The sequence below is a fragment of the Stegastes partitus genome, unplaced genomic scaffold (assembly GCF_000690725.1).
Source record: "Stegastes partitus isolate 25-593 unplaced genomic scaffold, Stegastes_partitus-1.0.2 Scaffold833, whole genome shotgun sequence".
NCBI lineage: Eukaryota > Metazoa > Chordata > Actinopteri > Pomacentridae > Stegastes > Stegastes partitus.
The window spans coordinates 99330-117259 of NW_007578564.1; the positions used below are offsets into that span (position 1 = coordinate 99330).

Genomic DNA, 17930 nt, shown 5'->3' on the forward strand with positions numbered 1-17930 from the left:
CATAATGCATACAAATTATCTGACCCCACCTCCCCGAGAGGTCTGGAAATAATGACACGGAGACAAGAAGACGCCGATGATCTCTCCCTATGCTTTGTGCTATTTGAGATTTTCTACTCATCTTCAGATTTCTGAGAGAGAGAGAAAAAAAAAAAGACCATCTCTCGGGTCCTCGATGCAAAGCTGCAGGATGTATTTCATTCTGATAGATCTGCCCTTTCAGAAGAAGCATTTTTCTCTCAGTTCCTTGTGAAGCAGGACTTGAATTGCATTCACGCAGAGGTTCCCGACCCCAATTCTGTGCTGCCTAAATGACTGCCTGAGTCAATTTCTGCCAGGTGGGACTCTGAGAGCCGAGCTCATCACAATCCTCTTTGTCGGATTGCAGAACATTTCAAAAGTTAGTCAAATTACGTTTCCCTGCACTTCCTCCCATGCTCGGGTGATTCCTTTACTTGTCTGAGGAGTGACAAAAATGATATTTCTCTGCAAATCATGATGCAAAATTTACTTTTTAAAGCTGCTATAATTACCAACAGATGTGATGACTGTCTTGCCGAGGCACTTTAGCGTCTTTCAGCCCTCGGTTTTACTCTCATCGCTCCCATAAAACCAATCCCCAGAGGCGACAGGCAGCTGCTTTTAGCCTTAAAACTCTGATAAACCGACTTCCTGCCAGACAAAGTTAGCAACTCGCAGCAGAACATAACGGAGCATTTAGCACCTCGAGACGTTTCCATCAGGAGTTGGTGGAGAGCCACGGAGCTGAAAGGAGAGTAAATGACTGACTTACATTTGGTAGCGGTCCGGAAACTCCAAGTACGTGATAAGAGAGCTCGGTTTGCTTGTGCATCAGCTTTATTAGGAGGTAATGTTTGTGTGTGTGCACCTCTTGTCCAGGCCCCATTTAGCCCGTCATGTAAATGCAGTTTTAACGAACCTTCTTTAAATTCATTTTTTCACATTCTTCTAAAGGCATTAACAACATATCTTTTTTAAAGAACTTTTAATCTAAAAACAAGAGTCAAGGTTATCTTAATTGTCCCTCTTGGGGAAATTCTGCAGCAAGAGTTCATGGATTAAAATAACACCAGCAGCAACGACGGCAAAGAAACGTTCAGGAAAAGGAAATAAAACATTTTGATTACAGAACCCATATTATGCCTTTTTCATCAAATTAATAAAAGTCTCCCCAGAATGCGTCTTTCGCATGTTTCAGCTCAAAATACTGCAAAGATGATTGATTTCACCATGAATGTGTGACCTCTGGTTTTGGTCCTGTTCTACATGGGCCCCCTTCAGGAAGAAGACTCTGTGTGTGTCTGTGATTGACAACATGGAGCAAAACAGTCGACCACCTGGCAGCTATTATTTAACATGGAAATATTGCTGAATGCACACTTCAGCGATTGTTTTTATGTTGACGACAAAGATGATATTGTAGTTCAGCAGCTTGGAAATGCCTATGAAGTGATTTCTTGTTACCATTAGAAAGTAACTAGCTTCAGTAACTGTTTCGTACTTGTAAAAATAAGTGAACGACAACAGCCTGGTTGACCAGACTCCTCCCAGAGATCATACCGGCCACTCAAACTAGCTGTTTTTATTTTACATCTTGAAGTTTTTAAGACATAAAAACCACTAACAAACCTTTAAGCTTTCCAATAGCAGCAGGGATAAAAGATGCATGCAGTGTTTCAAGAGGTGCCTTAATACGATGGCCTGAAGGCAAGAGCTTAAACTCCCTGTTGGGTGGATGATCCTGGCAGCTCAATGTGGCATTAGCCCTCCAAACAGCGCCCCTAGTGGTTGACCAGACTCCTCCCAGAGATCATACCGGCCACTCAAACAAGACTTCCAAGTCTTTTCCCGTCAGACAGCATCAGGTTTCCAAACCAAGCAGCAATATAAAAGTTTTGCTTGTTCGGTTCCATAAATGAAAAAAAAAACCTCCTTTAAATGGGATTCTCTTGTGTGTGTGCGGCGTAAATGAATGAGTTGAACCGGTTCGAGGAGGAGATGCTGTAAATGACGTCGTCGAGTTCACCTCGAAAACCATCATGTTTACTCAGAGGAAGTGCGAACACACCCACACACACACATGCGTCGCCTCATCCCGCCTTCGCCAGCAACAGGAACATTCACTCACAAACACCGACCGACGTACAGACGCCAAACATCAGCAGCTCCGTCTCCACAGAGCTCCTCTTGTGTCGTTGAGATGTTTGCGTGCAGTGTGAAATGGCAGAATCTTCCACGAGGTCTCCTGCTGACCAGAATTAGTCATAAATATCCCGTTGACTTCATCACATGAGGATCAGATGAGTCCGTGCAGATAGAAATAAAGAAGTGTCATGTGAGGCCACCTGCTGCAGGAAGGTTAACCTGCATCGTGGCACGACGTTAATCTACCAAAATAAAATGCATCATGTAAAGCATTAGTATTAAAATGTATGTAAATATGTGCATATTTTTATTGTGTATTTTTCATACAACGATCTGCCTGAGGCGATAAGGTTCGCTGAATCAGCAATTTTCTTTTGAATCACTTCTAAAAAAAACAATTTTTATCGGCTTGCTTTTATGCTGTGTCGTTAATTTATGTTTTCATTTTATTTTTCGTTTTTTCTTATTGTTTTTTCCTATTTTTATCATCTTAATATTTTTTTTACTTTATTTTTTTGTTCATTTTATTCTCTTTTATATTATATATTCTGTTATTATATATGTCTGTTTTATATTTATATATCTTAATATTTTTTTAATTTATTTTTTGGTCATTTTATTCTCTTTTACATTTTATTTATTTACTTATGCATTTATTTACTATTGCTAATATTGGTATCATTTTTAGACTTGTGTTTATAGTTTTAACCTCTAGTTTCTTTTATTCTTTTATTTTATTTCCTTGTTTTTTCCCTATTATTTTATCTGGTGTTGTTGAACTAATTTCATTATTATTTTTTATATATTTATCTTTTTGATGCTTTTACCCAAACTGTGGTGATAATGGTCAACAAGAGAACCTTCAGCAAACTAATCCTCCTGAATTAGGGAAAAATAGCCAAAGAATGATGGTGTGGATTTTTGGAAAATAGACTTTTCATCTCAGCACATGTGTTGAGCACCGAGTAGAGTAAACAGAGACATCTTCACATACAGGAATGAGTCTGATTTGAGTATTATTGCTGGGAGAAACCTTGAACCTCATGCTGGAGGTTCATGGAAGCTTGTTGCTGGTCTCCACGCAAGTCAGGAGATGTTTTTGGATTGTTGTCAACTCGGCCTTTGACTCTTAGAGAGCAGTGAAGACGTAGGAGGAAGGGTTCATGTGGAGGAAACGAGCTGAACACACACCGTGACTGTGACACGCTGACCTTTGGCTGCGTTGTGTCGTCCACAGGGGCATCCCGGGGAAGAAGTGCGGGACGGTGATCGTGAAGGCCGAGGAGCTGAACAACTGCAGGGTGAGTGTGATGAAATGAGTAGAAGACATCTTTACTACATGTTCCAAGCTGCACGGATAAAACGTTAAAACGTCGTCACCATAGACATGAACTACAGACAGGAGCTGTGCTTTGAATATGATGATAGTTTCACAGAATTCAAAGCTACGACCAAAGTCAGTCCACGTTGAACTTTGTTTCATATGCAGACCAAACTGTTTTGCAGCAGCTCTGTTCGATCTGAAGCTAAAGACACAGAATCCATCTGTTTAGCAAACAGCTAAAACCAGAGCTATTATAATAATAATACTCATTATAGAGTTAACTGTGCTGCACTTTGCTCATCTCAAGTTTTTTTTATACCATATACGATGTAAACTTGCGCATTGTCCACAAACTAATTTGCACATTCATGTAAAATATAAATATTTCAATTACTTTTTATTACTGATTTACTCACTAGCATCTCTATATTATCAGCTCTGATGCACCAAATCACTACATCAGATTCCCTAAGAGTGAAACCTACTTGTCAATAAAACTGATTCTCATTCTGACTCTAATTTTGAGCTGAAAATGTTTTTTCATTTTTGGAACATGTGAGATTAAGTTGTTAAAAAAAAACTGATGTATTATGTGCGTCCTTTAGGGGTTTCATTGGACTTCTTTCAGAGCTGCATAAAACGCTCTTGTTTGATTTGAATCCTACAGTTTTCCTCTTTATCATGTAAAGTTCTTGGAGGAACATCGATCATTTAGATCAATCGACTAGTTGGTCAAACAGTGAGTAGAAAAGCCATCATAAGTTGCAGCTCTACAGCATAACTCTTACTCTACTGTTTTCATCACTGATGATCCACTGATATGTGGATAAAATCTTAGATATAAAAGCTGCTGAAAAACCACCAACAACAAGGTATCAGCTAAATAAATCATCTGTCAGTCCGCTAGATTTGTAAACCCACTTCCATTTGAAATGCATTTTGATTAAACAAATTGTCAGCAAACAATTTACAACTTATGCACTATTGATTTTATGTAATATAGCTTTAATGCACATCAAAAACAGCTGCTTGCTAAATGGAAAAAGAATCGTTCTTTTTTTTTTTTACTTGCACCAATGAAGTTGTGCAGTTTTGAAGTATTTTGTCTAGTGTCAGTTATCGCAAATTTTCTCATTTATATCGTGATAAATATTTGTGATCATATCAACCTGCCCTACCTGGTGGTATGTTTTTATACTTATGTGGATAACTGGTGCGATTTGCACATTGTGACATTACTCTGATAAACATGGCCTCTACAGCAGGGTATATTTGGATTCCCCAACGCCACCAAAACAAAGTGAAAGCTCGTCAGGCGATGCAAAAACTTAACTGAAATCAATAAATAATACTGTTAGTTAAATAATTAAAATAAACCCCAACTTAGCGCCCTAAAAAACAAGAAAAATCTTTTGTATTTCTTCCTCAACTTGCATTCGATTAGTGTTAAACTCACTCTCTCGTGTTTGCATTTCACCGGCTCTATATTTTTTTTGTCATCTGTCATCTCTGCTGTCCCGTTTTTTTTTTTTGGGCTCCAGCGTTCGTCTGTTCACTTCTGGGCCTCGACAGCATTCTCCTATAAGTCATCAATAATGAAGAAGAAGAAAGACGGCTTTTGGATTCAGTCTGTCCTCATCAAATAGAAAACGACTTCTTGCTCAACTGCTTTGCAATCGCGTTCGATAGTGAGACACTGGAGAGCAGATACAGCTTCCCCCAGTCGACCAGAGGTCATTTGTTAAAAGCAAAACCTCCAGATGAGATCATATCCTGGATATTCCTGAGCGTCTATAAAATAATGTGACTGAAAATCTGCACGTTTTGTGTCTTCGGAGAATCACAAAGCACAAAAATCCTCAGAGCACCCTCTCCATACGTATTTAATATCGTTTTCTTTGTGTCTTCTTCTTCCTCATTAGGAATCGGTGATGATGCAATTCTGCGGAAACAAGCTGGACAAGAAGGACTTCTTCGGCAAGTCCGACCCCTTCCTGGTCTTCTACCGGAGCAACGAGGACGGCACGTGAGTTCCCCCCCTCCTCCCCTCGACTCGCACCCTTTCATGTTTGGTTTTTAATCCTTCCCTGCAATCCGAAAGGAAATTGGTTTCATTGATTTGCCTCAGATCAAAAGCAGCGGTGCCTGTTTAAACGAGCGACGTGTGGAGATGTGTGAAGGAGGAGAATGTGCAGCGCTGTAGATTTTCTATATATTTATGTGTGTGTGCGTGAGTTCGATCCAGCTCTGCGGGCCTCCGTCCTGCTGTGTGCTACAAGTCAGATAAGACCTCGTGCTCTGAGGGCGGAAGATAGTCCGCCTGCTAGCCGAGGGACTAATGAAATTACCCCTTTAGTGTGTGTGTGCAGGTTAGGGCAGCCCTGCAGCTTCCACTTCCACTCAGCAAAAAGTCGCTTTAATTGCATTTCTTTTCAAATTCCTCCTCGCTTTTCTTCTTCTTTTTTTGATTCCCCCTTTTCTCGCCCCTGCAGGTTCACCATCTGCCACAAGACCGAGGTGGTGAAGAACACGTTGAACCCCGTGTGGCAGGCCTTCAAGATCCCCGTCCGGGCCCTTTGCAACGGCGACTACGACAGGTGAGCCCGCCTCGAACGCAGCACGGACGCCGAGAGCAGCCGTCTGAATCATCCGGCGGAGTTATTTTCAGTGTCAAGCATATTGGAAAAAGTCAGACGAGGTAACGTCTGACGAATGTTCCCGCGGCGTCTAATGGCCTCGTCTGGCTGCACAGGAACTAAAGAGCATCGTCTCATCTACAACAATATCATATATATGAGTCAGTTATATGCATTGCAATGTTCTTAGTGGAAAAGAGACATTTCCAGGTGTGATTCATCCAACAATGAGCTTCACATGCCAGAAAAAAAAGGGAAAAAAGTTTCTTCCTTTATGCCTTTTGATGCATCGTGGAAGGTCATAATGAAAAATGTGAAGAACGTGTGATGTTGCAGTCTCTACCTGTACCGTATACTCTATTAATTCCTTATATTTCAATGGTGGCGCGGTTCCTCCAGCAGCATCGTGGTTCCACTTCTGACTAATAAGCAGCTTTATCTCGATGATGCATGCAGATCTGTGCGTCACTGTGTTTTTGTTGGGTTTTTTTTTTTTTGGCAGGTAACACTATTTTTCTGGCGGTTTACTTTATATTTAGAGCACTGAAGTGAATACATAAGTAGCAGACGGCTACTAATCCTCTTGTCGGCTTAAAGTGAAGCAAAAAGCCGACGTATTCCGTCATCGTCAGCCTCCAGGTTTAATTTTGGTGCGACAGTGACAACAAGTATCATCCAACAACCCTAATACACTCCCTCGATGTTTAATATGATCACAGATGTTGATTTTTGTAGGAATGTGGTACGTGATGGTTTGGCTTTTCTGTGCGTCACTAAGGTGAACAGCTGACAACAATCTGTAATCGACTGGACGCGAGAATCCATCAAATAACGTCCCAAATGTGAAGATGTTTAGGACAGGAAAACAATGGCAGCCCTCTGAACTTCAGTTTCTCGGCAGTTTTCACTCCCTGTGAGCTCATTTTTAATTGCGATATGAAGTTCTGACTCTCGATGGAAACACCATGACTAGAGAACTTAAAAATGTCTTTTGTGCAGTTTGACACAGTTACAATGCTGTAAATTACGAAAAACGAGAGGAAAAGTTGGATTTCTTTAATTGTTTATTTGCAAAAAACTTAAAAGTTGTTGTCAATACTAAGAAAAAAATGGTAAATGTAGATATTTTGCTACTTATATTTTAATTTTCTTCCATATTTGTCTCCTCTCTGCCTGCAGTTCAGCCAAAAGTCCCTGAATTTTTGTCACTCTTTGTAGAAGCCAATAATGTAACAACGGCCGGTAACGTAATAAATTTAAAAATGTAATAGGCCAATAACGTAATGAAAGTCCTGAACTGATAATGTAATATCTTTTGGCCAATAACATAATAAGTTATTACGTTATTAGCCTGGTGGAAAAAAAAATCTTTGCAAATGTAATAACCAGTCAATAACGTAATAAGTTATTACGTTATTGGTTCAGACATTTATTACGTTACTGGCCATCTATTACATTATTAGCCTTTTACATTTTAAAAAGTGCAAATTTATTACGTTGTCGGCCGTTGTTTTGTTATCGGCCATTATTTCGTTATTGGTCATTATTACGTTATTGACCTATTACATTTTAAAATGTGCAAATTTATTACGTTATCGGCCGGTTACTACGTTATCAGCGGTTGTTGTGTTATTGGCCGTTATAACGTTATTGGCCATCATTACGTTATCGGCCATTATCACGTTCTTGTCTTCTACATGCTTCGATAGATTTCTGAGTTCTCTACTTGTTGCTATGTTTGAGCTGTTTCCATTGAAGTGCAGGGCTTTGTATTGGAGTGAAAAATGAGCCCACAGTGAGTCAAAATGCGACAGGCGGACAAGAAACACCCAGAAACTGGTTGGAGATCAAAAGGTTAAAAACTCTTTGGGTTACACAAGCTATGAATTGAAATTAATTAATTGAAATGGGACCAGCTCAGCACAGTGTGTCCGTTTAAACAGCACCAAATGCAGTGGTTGGACCAAAAAATACTGTGTTTCCTCAAAATACACTCGGTTTAACATTTAAATAAGAACTTTTCAGTTTTTAAAAATTCTTTTGCGTGTCTGAAAGTCCTCACACCTGGTGTACTCTGTGTATCAGGAGAACAAATGAGCAGATAGAAGCCTCTCTTGTGTCGACCGTGTGTGTGTGTGTCCATCGATAAGAAGCCGTGTGTTGAAAAAGGGCAGAAAGAAGCACACGACGGGGGTTTAGCGTGGCCGAGCTAACAGACGGCGGCATTGATCTGAAGTTTGCTCCAATAAGCCGATCGGAGAGGAGTTGAGTCGTCTTATCAATGGGCGACTCGGGAAGCCGGCGGTGGACTGAACACGCCGTCCGCAAACACATCCGGCCTGTATCTCTGAGATAAGGGCGAGCTGGGAGCCGGCAAACAATGAAAACGAGTGTTTCTGCTCGTAGGTGCAGCCGCCGTGCTTCTGCTCACACATGAGGCAAAAAAAAAAAAAAAGATTAACAAGCGAAATCGGCGCCAGTTTCATGTCACATCATCAAAGCCGCGAGTGATGTTTCCAGCTGAGACGTGGCGGCTTAATAAGACGCCTTTTTAAACGCATGAAAGTTGCAGCTTTTTTCTCCCCTCCACCGCACCAACCAGGAGTCGCATTCATCCCCAGAGTGGCCGTAATTATCCTCCAGCCCCCCTTTTTCCTGCTTCTTACCTTTATGGCCTCCCTTTCCCTGTAATGTGCATCCGAGCAGCTCCGAGGCCCGTTAATTGTGTTTCCACCCTCCTCGCGTCGGAGGATGAAGCAGATGGGGAAGTGCAGTTTTTCGCTCTGATTTTAAATTAGATACCACTTAGAAGCTCTTCGAAGTTGAACGTTCGGAGCGAGTTCATGCAAAATTCATGACACACTGTTGACTGGTCGCATACTTTGAGATTCCTCCAGATTCGATCCGGCTGAACGTTCTGCTGTCAGAATCACAGACTTGATTCCTTGGGCTTGAAACTTTAGATTAAGTAGTCAAGAAAAGCTGATTATGTGATGTTTGAAATGACCAAAAACGATGCTTGTGTGCAAAAAAAAATTCAAAAATTCTGTTATTATTTTATCATGTATGGTTTTTTTTAGAAGATTTCACCTTCAAGCATCTTTTCCAATAACTGTATGAATTCAATACGTTTAATAGGTAACAGTTTAGTCTTCAAAATGGGGACCAAAAATAAATAATACACCGATATTATTTAAAATAAAAAGGATTTCTTTCTATATTTTGGAGAACCATAATGAAACTCTATAACTGCATTCTACTTGGAGCAATATTTTTGCTTTTGTGGTACAAAACAGTCAAAGAAACCAACTTTCTTCTGACCTTATGACCAAATATTTATCATTTAAAGGTGTTCTATATGTTTAATTTGTTTTATCGAGACGTACGGCTACACATGGTTCAGAAAGTGTCACTACTTGGCTTCTGAATTGTCTTTTTTTAAAGTAATGTGAGCTTAAAGATGGGATTTTCCTTGATATCTTTGATTTTTTTCCCCCCATTCTTCAACTCACACATAATCAGAGACAGTTTGAGCTGCTTCTACACTATTGCAGATTCCAAATCAACGATATGATGAGAATAAACTGTGAACATTTCAGGCTTTTATCTTAAACAGTTCCTGAGATATTGTCATTCAAACGTCGTCCCAAATTTCAATATGTGAAGAAAAAAATGGGTCGACGAGCAATTTCTTTATCAAATCTCTTTTGGAAAGTATTTGATATATTAAGCTGAAAGTCTACAAATACGGGTATAAATATTGATATTTTAGGCTCTAAAATTTTCGGCCAAATCGGAGACGACTGAGGAGAGAACCGTGTGAAAAAATCTGAGATGGAATGAGATGGTTTTTGTCACAGGATCCTTTTCTTTGCTTTCTCCTCTGTCCTCTCCAGCAGAGGCGCCTTTTACTGTCTCTGTTTTAATTTGATGTTTGTTCTATTATCTTTTTTTTTTTGCCTCTCCCCTCTCCTCTCCTTCGTATCGCTGTCTTGTCAGAGAGAAATGACCCTTCTGTAGGAGATATTGGTAGATTGCGATACTGCGGCGTATCTGCCTCTCGCAGGCTATTCATGCTTTTTATTATTTATTTTTCCACCCCGTGGGCTATAATGGGTCGCAGGAATAGATGTATTTGGAGATGAGGAGAGCACATTACTGCAGGCAAATACATCCAGAGACAGAGAGAGTGTTGGAATAAAGATAAGCTGCAGAATGAATCTGCTTCTTCTAAAAAGCTCCATGACAACGTCGAGCAAAGACATTAGCATTCTCCTGACGTGTTGGACACAACATCTGTGCATGTTTTACGACTTTACAACGTTGCCTTTCACCTTTTAAATATGGTGCGACTACGCATGAAAACAAATATAGAGGCTCAACGTTCATCAGTTAACGAAATAAAATGTATTCATGTTTTTATGATGTGTGCCTCTCTTTGCAGAACGATCAAGGTTGAAGTGTACGACTGGGACAGAGACGGCAGGTAAATCCTCTTCTCTTCTTTTTGTCATTTTTGTAAATCAGTTGTCGCCTTTTCAATTACAGGCTGCAAAAATACAACCTTAATAAGGCCGCCGCTAATGGCAGTTATTCTATAAATTAATCATTTGGCTATTTTACAGATGAGTTGATAAATATAAATAATACATTTCTCTCCCAACAAGCAAAATGACCATTTCATTAAAGTTCATTTTCATCTTGCCAAACTATATGTCACTGTATAATGCAGTACCTAATTAAGTTAACATATTGTCGTTATACAACAAATCCAACAAAAATAAAGAAGAAAACTGAGCTCATCATTTACGTTGGTCAAAAGAAGTCCAACTGAAAAAGTTTCTTTATGTTAAACAAACTGCGACGTGGACATGATGGATAATTTACAAGCACTTGTGTCATAAACTAAAGTTAAAAACAATCAAGTACAACCATTAAAAATATTGAGGTTGATGCATTTTTACCATCGACGTCATTGATTATGCCGACTAATCGCAGCAGCTCTGAATCTTAATCATTTCTTAGTTTAGTTAGCTGTTTAAACTGTATAATATTTTCATTCAGTAACAGCTACAAAGCTACAAGGTCAATAAAAACAGCCTTTGAATATATGGATAAGAGAAACGTGGGAGAACTTTGAAATGCAATAAGTCTCCTTGTTTTGGCCAGAGTAAGAAAAACTGAAAGTTTTACTTACAAATTCTAATCAAAACAGGAAGTTAGAGAGTAAATACAACATTTTCGCAGGGAGTCCACCACTTTCACATTTTTGAACCTGTTCTTAAACTTCTCAACTGCAACTCTACCAAGTGGCCATGCTCAGCAACCTTTGCTGTAATTCTATAACACACGCAATTCTATCACACACTTACTAAATACTATAGCACTTTTCAAGACACTCAAAGACGCTTAACTGCTCCACAAACGATGTGGCAGATCCTGTCAGCCCCATGCCGACTGTTTAGAAACCATGAAAAGAGTCAGAATTGTTGGGTTTTTTCTTCACTGACTTTGAAATGTAATCAAATTCTTAAAAAATATTCTGCATGTCTCATTTAAAATTTTGCTCAAAAAGGATGACAAAGAAAACAAAAATTCTACCATAAAACCAGCCGTGACTCAACTGTGACCAACAAATTCAGGGAGTGCTCAGTTGAACTGCAAGAAGTGTTCACACAGAGCAAATGCAAGACAAGTATGAAGACAAGAAACGTATATAAGTAGCAATTTACCGACAACACAGACAGAGTAATTTTGAGTTCTCTCTACTTCTAGTCATGGTTGTGTTGTTTCCATAGAGGTGCAGGTCTTTATTATGAGTAAGAATGTGCCAGAAGTAAAAACGCCCAGAAACTGCTTAGGGCTTAAAGGATCAATTGAATGCAAACTTTTAGAATTTATTATATGAACTTTCTAAACGAACAACATTCTCGTAAGAGCTGCACAGAAACAAAGAGAACTATCTACGAGAGTTACCAAACCTGATACAGGGTATTTATGTTATTTTTTGATACCAGCTCTGCAAGTGTCGACACTCAAAACAAGATTGACGCTATTGGTATTAAAATCCACTTTATTCGCCAATACAGAGAAAAAGCACAGTGTCATCGGGCAAGAACTTTATAAAAGCTGCATTTTTGTTGTTTAAGTTTCGATTTTTGCATAAAATATCAAATTATTGTTTAAATCCTCATTATATTACACAGGAAACCACCTTTACTCATCAGTTTGGCTCCTGATGAACCGTTAAACTTTATTATTTATTCAAGTGAGCTCTCTGGATCAGATTTTCATTGTCGAACCTGCAGTAATATCCCTTTGCCCTGTTGTTGTTGATCATGAGCACTCGGGCTTATTGTACTTATATTGATCTGATATGACAACCTCAAGGCGAGTCATCCCTGATAAATACACCCAGACGCATTTCCTTAATACTTCTAGCCTTGATTACATTACCATTGGGCCTGCCAGCTTCCTGCGGTAATCTAATCTACGTCACGTAATTAACACCAGTCTGTGTTTTCAGTAGGTAAGAGAGCCGCCTCGTCACGGATTGACTGCTTAATGATGAGTCTGGATTCTGGCTGCTGACAGAAAGAAAAGAAAAAAAAAAAAGGAGTGACACTCGTCAAGCTCTCATTTCTCTATTCTTTACACTTTTCATGGACTCTATTCAGTGTCACTCACCATCTGAGGGGATCGCAGTGCCGTTTGGGGACAGAAATGCTCACAATTATAACAAACTGTTTGGGTGAATTGTGAATTCGTGTTACCGGTTTCCATTTCCGTGAAACTGTCTGGTGCTTTAATACTCACTAACAGCAAACCGCATCCTGTCAGTTTGATCATTTGTCTCTTCTGGGACATGATTTCGATTTGCCTTGAAAACTAACAACACTCAATGAGAGCTAATAAAAAAGTAACGTCTCTTTAGAAATTGCTATTTTAATTTTTTCTCTCTCTCGTCTTCCCTCGCTGCAGTCATGACTTTATCGGAGAGTTTAGCACCAGCTACAGAGAATTATCCAGAGGACAGAGCCAGTTCAACGTCTACGAGGTGAGTCTGAGCCATTTAATATTTAGCATCTGCTGATTCCTGATACCATTTTCCGAGATAATACACACCAGAACTAATGTAGAGTGGTTGCAGTACCTGTTTGCGCCATCAGGTGGAGCCTCTGTAGCCGCCCGAGGAGGTGGGCAGTTCAATGTCAGCAAGCAGAGAGCATTGTGGGAGTTTCATAAGTAAAGGAGCACCAGCACAAAGATTTCTATGAGGATTTTACAGCTTAGTGGTAAATTATTCACACTTCTTTTTTTATGTGTTTGTGTGACAATAGACGTAAACAAAGAATTCGGCATAACCAATCGGTTTAAAGCTCTTATGATCAATCCAGTTCTGATTTTAGGGTCAGGCTTGGGACATCCAAAGTACAGGTGTTCAATTCAAAAGAAAATCTCCAATCCAGATAGACTGGCTGTCACTCACAGTCGCAAAGGAAGGGTCTCACATGCACTAATGTCCACCAACACACATCAGCGTGCATGCCAGCAAAATACAACATAGCATGGAGAAATAATTTAACCAGTCTGGAAAACTTTGGAGAAACATTTGTATTTAATCTATCGTGTAATTTAAACATATGAGGTGTGTCAGGAATGTTTGAGGACTGGTGTCACAGAAGATATATTTCAAATCCAAACTACAACTTTTCCCCCTTCGAAGTAATCCCCCTGGAGTCTAAACCACTTTCCCAGCCTTCTCTGCCACGCCGCCATGCACTCCTAAAGGATTCTCCTCAGCTCCATCATCACAGCCATCTTGCCGTCTTCAAAACGGGTCCTCTTGATGACCCCCTTGAGCTTGGGGAAGATGAACAAATCCCACGGAGCCAGGTGGGGTGAGTAGGGAGGTTGCTCCAGCACGGCGATGTTCTTCTCAGCCAGGAACTGTGGGACGCTCAGGGCATTGTGAGCAGGCATGAAGCAGCCACCACTTGTCCTGCCACAACTCTCACCTCTTCTGAATGAAGCAAACATCACAGGATCTCTTTGTAGACGTGCTGGTTGATGGTCTGAAGGGGAAAACTCGTAGTTTGTAGTTTGGGTTTGAAACATATCTTTTGTGACGCCAGTCCTGGAACTTTTCTTGTAATCACAGCGACAGATCCTCTCTAATCTGTCTGTTTTGGTGAATGACACACAGCGACGCTGACAGACGCTGTCAAATGTTTGATTTGACGCCGACCAAAATTAAAATTTCATGCAGCTTTGGCATCTCCTTCCAAAGAAAACAGCAGAAATTCCTTCCACTCGGCTTCTCTTCCAGCGTCTCGTTCACACGCTCGCTCGCTGACAGTTATGATGGATCGCTGGCTTATCTTCTCCCAGGAAGAGTCAACACGTCTTGATTAACAGAGGACTGTACGGAGAGCGGCGCACACGGGGGACTGCCACTTTAAACAGCTGCTGTTTGTCTAATAGACCTCACACACGAAAGCGCACACACAAAGTCATTTAGCCTTTTCTGGCCCGTTCCTTGACCTCCGCTTTCGCTCAACGTGAACGCGACAGTTAGAGACAATGACTTTGCTAAACGCGCTCCGTGTTTGCATTACAACCACATTTCAACTCACCTCCAAATGCGTCCTTGTTGGGGCCTAAAGTGAACCAAGGAGAAACGCATAAATCCACACATTTGTATGTTGTTTCCCCCCCGAGGCCCCCCATTCGGTTTAACCTTGACACAGTTTAATTGGACCATAAACCTCCGATATGAAAGCACAGATCCATTGTTTGGGATTCAAAGTGAGGTCTGCTTCTGTTTGGTTCCTGCATCATTAGGTGCCGTTGTAGGTTTTAGTAGGCGGTGAAATGAGGCTTTAATCTGTCTCTGTACAGTAATAAAGATTTAGATGCACAGGAATCCGGATTCTGCAAAGAGTCTGTCCTGTTACATATTCATAAAGTCACACCACTCGGTTTAGAGTCGTCCTCCAACTCTGGATTTAGCTGCGTCTCTGGATATGTGTTGCTCAAAGGCGAGTTTATGGTGGTTGTCGGTTTAGGGATGACGAAGAGTGGGAGCGAGGGAGGGAGGTGTACAAACTGTGCCACCAGTGACCTCAGTTTTTGGAATATTACTCAAGAAAAGTATAAAAAGACAACCTTGTTGGCAGATTTAGACGCCCAAAATAGTGTTAAATTACACAGTGTTTTGACATTGTCTATTCGTACACCAACATTCAGTAATTCAAACATTTTGCAGCTGTATTTTTATACCAGCGTTGCATCACATGGTTGTAAAAGTGCTCACTCTGGGGATGCAGGGAGTTATCAGCCACCGCAGCTCCTCTGTGGAGCTTTATCAGGGTCATTGTTGGCTGCAGCAGGCAGACGGACGAAGTTAAAGACAAGCTGGACGACATTTATTTAGCAGACAAAGATCCAGGCAGCTCCCTGAGGAGGTGGTGGAGACCAAAACTGAGCTAAAACAAGAGCGACTGCTGGACCTGTATTCACTAGGCGCACAGTAAAGAAGAACTGTTAGAACAAAACGTGTTTCCTAGTCTTCAATTTAGGTGCATTTTTTATTTTATTTTTACATGTACAGAAAAAATAAATTCACCTATCATATCGAATGAAAAGAATAACAAGGAGGCGTCTCTCCTTTAACAAACAAATGTATGCAAATGACAGAAGCAGTGCTTCATTTTCTGTTAATTATTACTGTTTATATCTTATTTTAAAACCATATTTACAGATTTTAACTTAAAGTTTCACACAATAAATTAAAGGGAAATATTTGTGAAATGACAACAAATTTGCGACTCTTATTTTCTTGTGTCAAACGATTTTTGTTTTCTTTTTTTTTAAAATATATATAGTTATTCAGAGTTTCATGTTTGTATTTATTTTAAAAATATATTATATGTTATTTATTCATTGCCTATTTTTTTCCTGATTTTTTTTATGTATTTCAAAAATATGAAAACAATCTGGAAAAGCAAAAGCAGAAACTTTGTATTTTTTTTATTTTGTTAGCAGTGTGACCAGCGGCATGATTCCAAAACAATCATTTATGTTGCTGTGTACTGGCTGCATGTGTAAATGCAAATGTGTAGAATGCAACAATAATAATTTTTGCATTTACAGCTTGTTTCTTCCACCCTGAAGTAGCTGAAAAATCAGTTACTGCAAGTTTTGCAATACAGCTCGTGGCAGTTCTGCCTTATTGAATACAAAAGACAGATAGAAATGGTTCATGAATGAATAAACTGATGTTGAAGTGACAAGAAGCAATCTGGTCTTTTTCAGGTGGTAAATCCAAAGAAGAAAGGGAAGAAGAAAAAATACCTCAACTCTGGAACGGTGAGACGTCAATCCTGATGCACTCTTCTTCATCTTCTTCGTCTTAACCCTCTGAACCCCAAGGGCTTTGGTTTTTTTTTTTGCTCCTGTCACATTTTTCCTTACATTCTTCCCTGCATCTCTATGGAAACAACACAACCATGACTAGAAGTACAGAGAACTCAACAATGTCTTTTATCCGGTACAACAAAGTTAAATGGCCATAAATCCGAAAAAAGAAGAAACAAAAGTTGAGTTGCTTTGATTATTTATTTGAAATGAAATATGAGGATTTTAATCTTAAGTTTTCTGATGGAACCGCAGATGAGTAGTTCAAGGACCATCAGAAAGTTGAAAACCAGATGAATCCTTCTGTTGCTACAGTTGCTTCTGATAAATGGTGCCATTTGTAAAAGATACCGTCCCTTTCCCACCGGTCTGCAGGTTTGGGCGTTCAGAGGGTTAAAACACACAACTGAACTGGTCTTTGTTGACACCTTACCACAAAGAATAAGTGCGTTTGTCCCATTAGCGGCTGACTGCTGCCCTCTCACTCACAGGTGACGCTGCTGTCCTTCCTGGTGGACATCGAAGTCACCTTCCTGGACTACATCAAAGGCGGGTAGGTCAACGAGCGGGCGTCCACCGAGCCCACGCTGGGAGACGTTGCGCTTTAATGAGAATTGACATGCCGGTCGCCGTCCCCGTGATAACCCCATCACCGCTCGGCGTCTGCAATGTGCCAAAGATAATGATCCCTCAGTGTGAGCGAATCAGACGGGGGAGAAAGGGAAAGAAAAAAAAAGTGTACATTTGCATGTGAGAGGAGGAAAGTGAAGGGATGGAGAGAGACTGACAGATGGGCTGACCTGAAGTCAAGTACACAGGGTTCAGACTCGCTAGTGTGTGTGTGTGTGTGTGTGTGTGTGTGTGTGTGTGTGTGTGTGTGATGTGGCATTGTGTTTAAGCGCTGGTCCGAGCTTTGTGCCGTCGCGTTCGCATGTTGCTCGGGAGGGTTGACCGTGCGCGTCCAGGCGTGGCGTAAACGTTCGCCTACACACTCTGCCTTCATTAGACTCACAGAGGGGGAGACTGTCAAGGGAGAGAAAAGACTGTGTGTGTGTGTGTGTGTGTGTGTGTGTGTGTGTGTGTGTGTGTGCATGTGTGCATGCAACTTCTGAAAAATATGTGTCCATGTGTTCCTGCTGCCCTTGTAGCTGGGTTTTATTTTGGTGTTGTGGCTTTTAAAGAGGAAAACTGCTTCTTTTTCTACAAGAAAGTTTCTTGAAAAGTTTTGGATTCTGAAGAAACAAAGAAAAGAACACAATGTATGTTCCAGCTAGATTCTGATGCTTATTTCAGGAGGAATTTAAAGGACGTGCGAGGCCCTGAAAAGAAAGGTGTAAATAGTTTGAGCTAATGAGAAGACTATTCAAAAAGCGACGCACAAAATC

General features: G+C 40.3%; 1 protein-coding gene across 1 annotated transcript in view; it reads left to right on the forward strand.

The window, feature by feature from the left end:
- Positions 1-17930, forward strand: part of LOC103365370 (copine-8) — a 130886-nt gene that overhangs the window by 70229 nt on the left and 42727 nt on the right. Inside the window, exons 7-13 of the mRNA XM_008292793.1 lie at positions 3404-3467; positions 5413-5516; positions 5983-6087; positions 10571-10612; positions 13108-13183; positions 16444-16497; positions 17037-17098. Of these exons, the coding sequence (XP_008291015.1) occupies positions 3404-3467; positions 5413-5516; positions 5983-6087; positions 10571-10612; positions 13108-13183; positions 16444-16497; positions 17037-17098 (507 nt within the window). The remainder of the gene's footprint in view (positions 1-3403; positions 3468-5412; positions 5517-5982; positions 6088-10570; positions 10613-13107; positions 13184-16443; positions 16498-17036; positions 17099-17930) is intronic.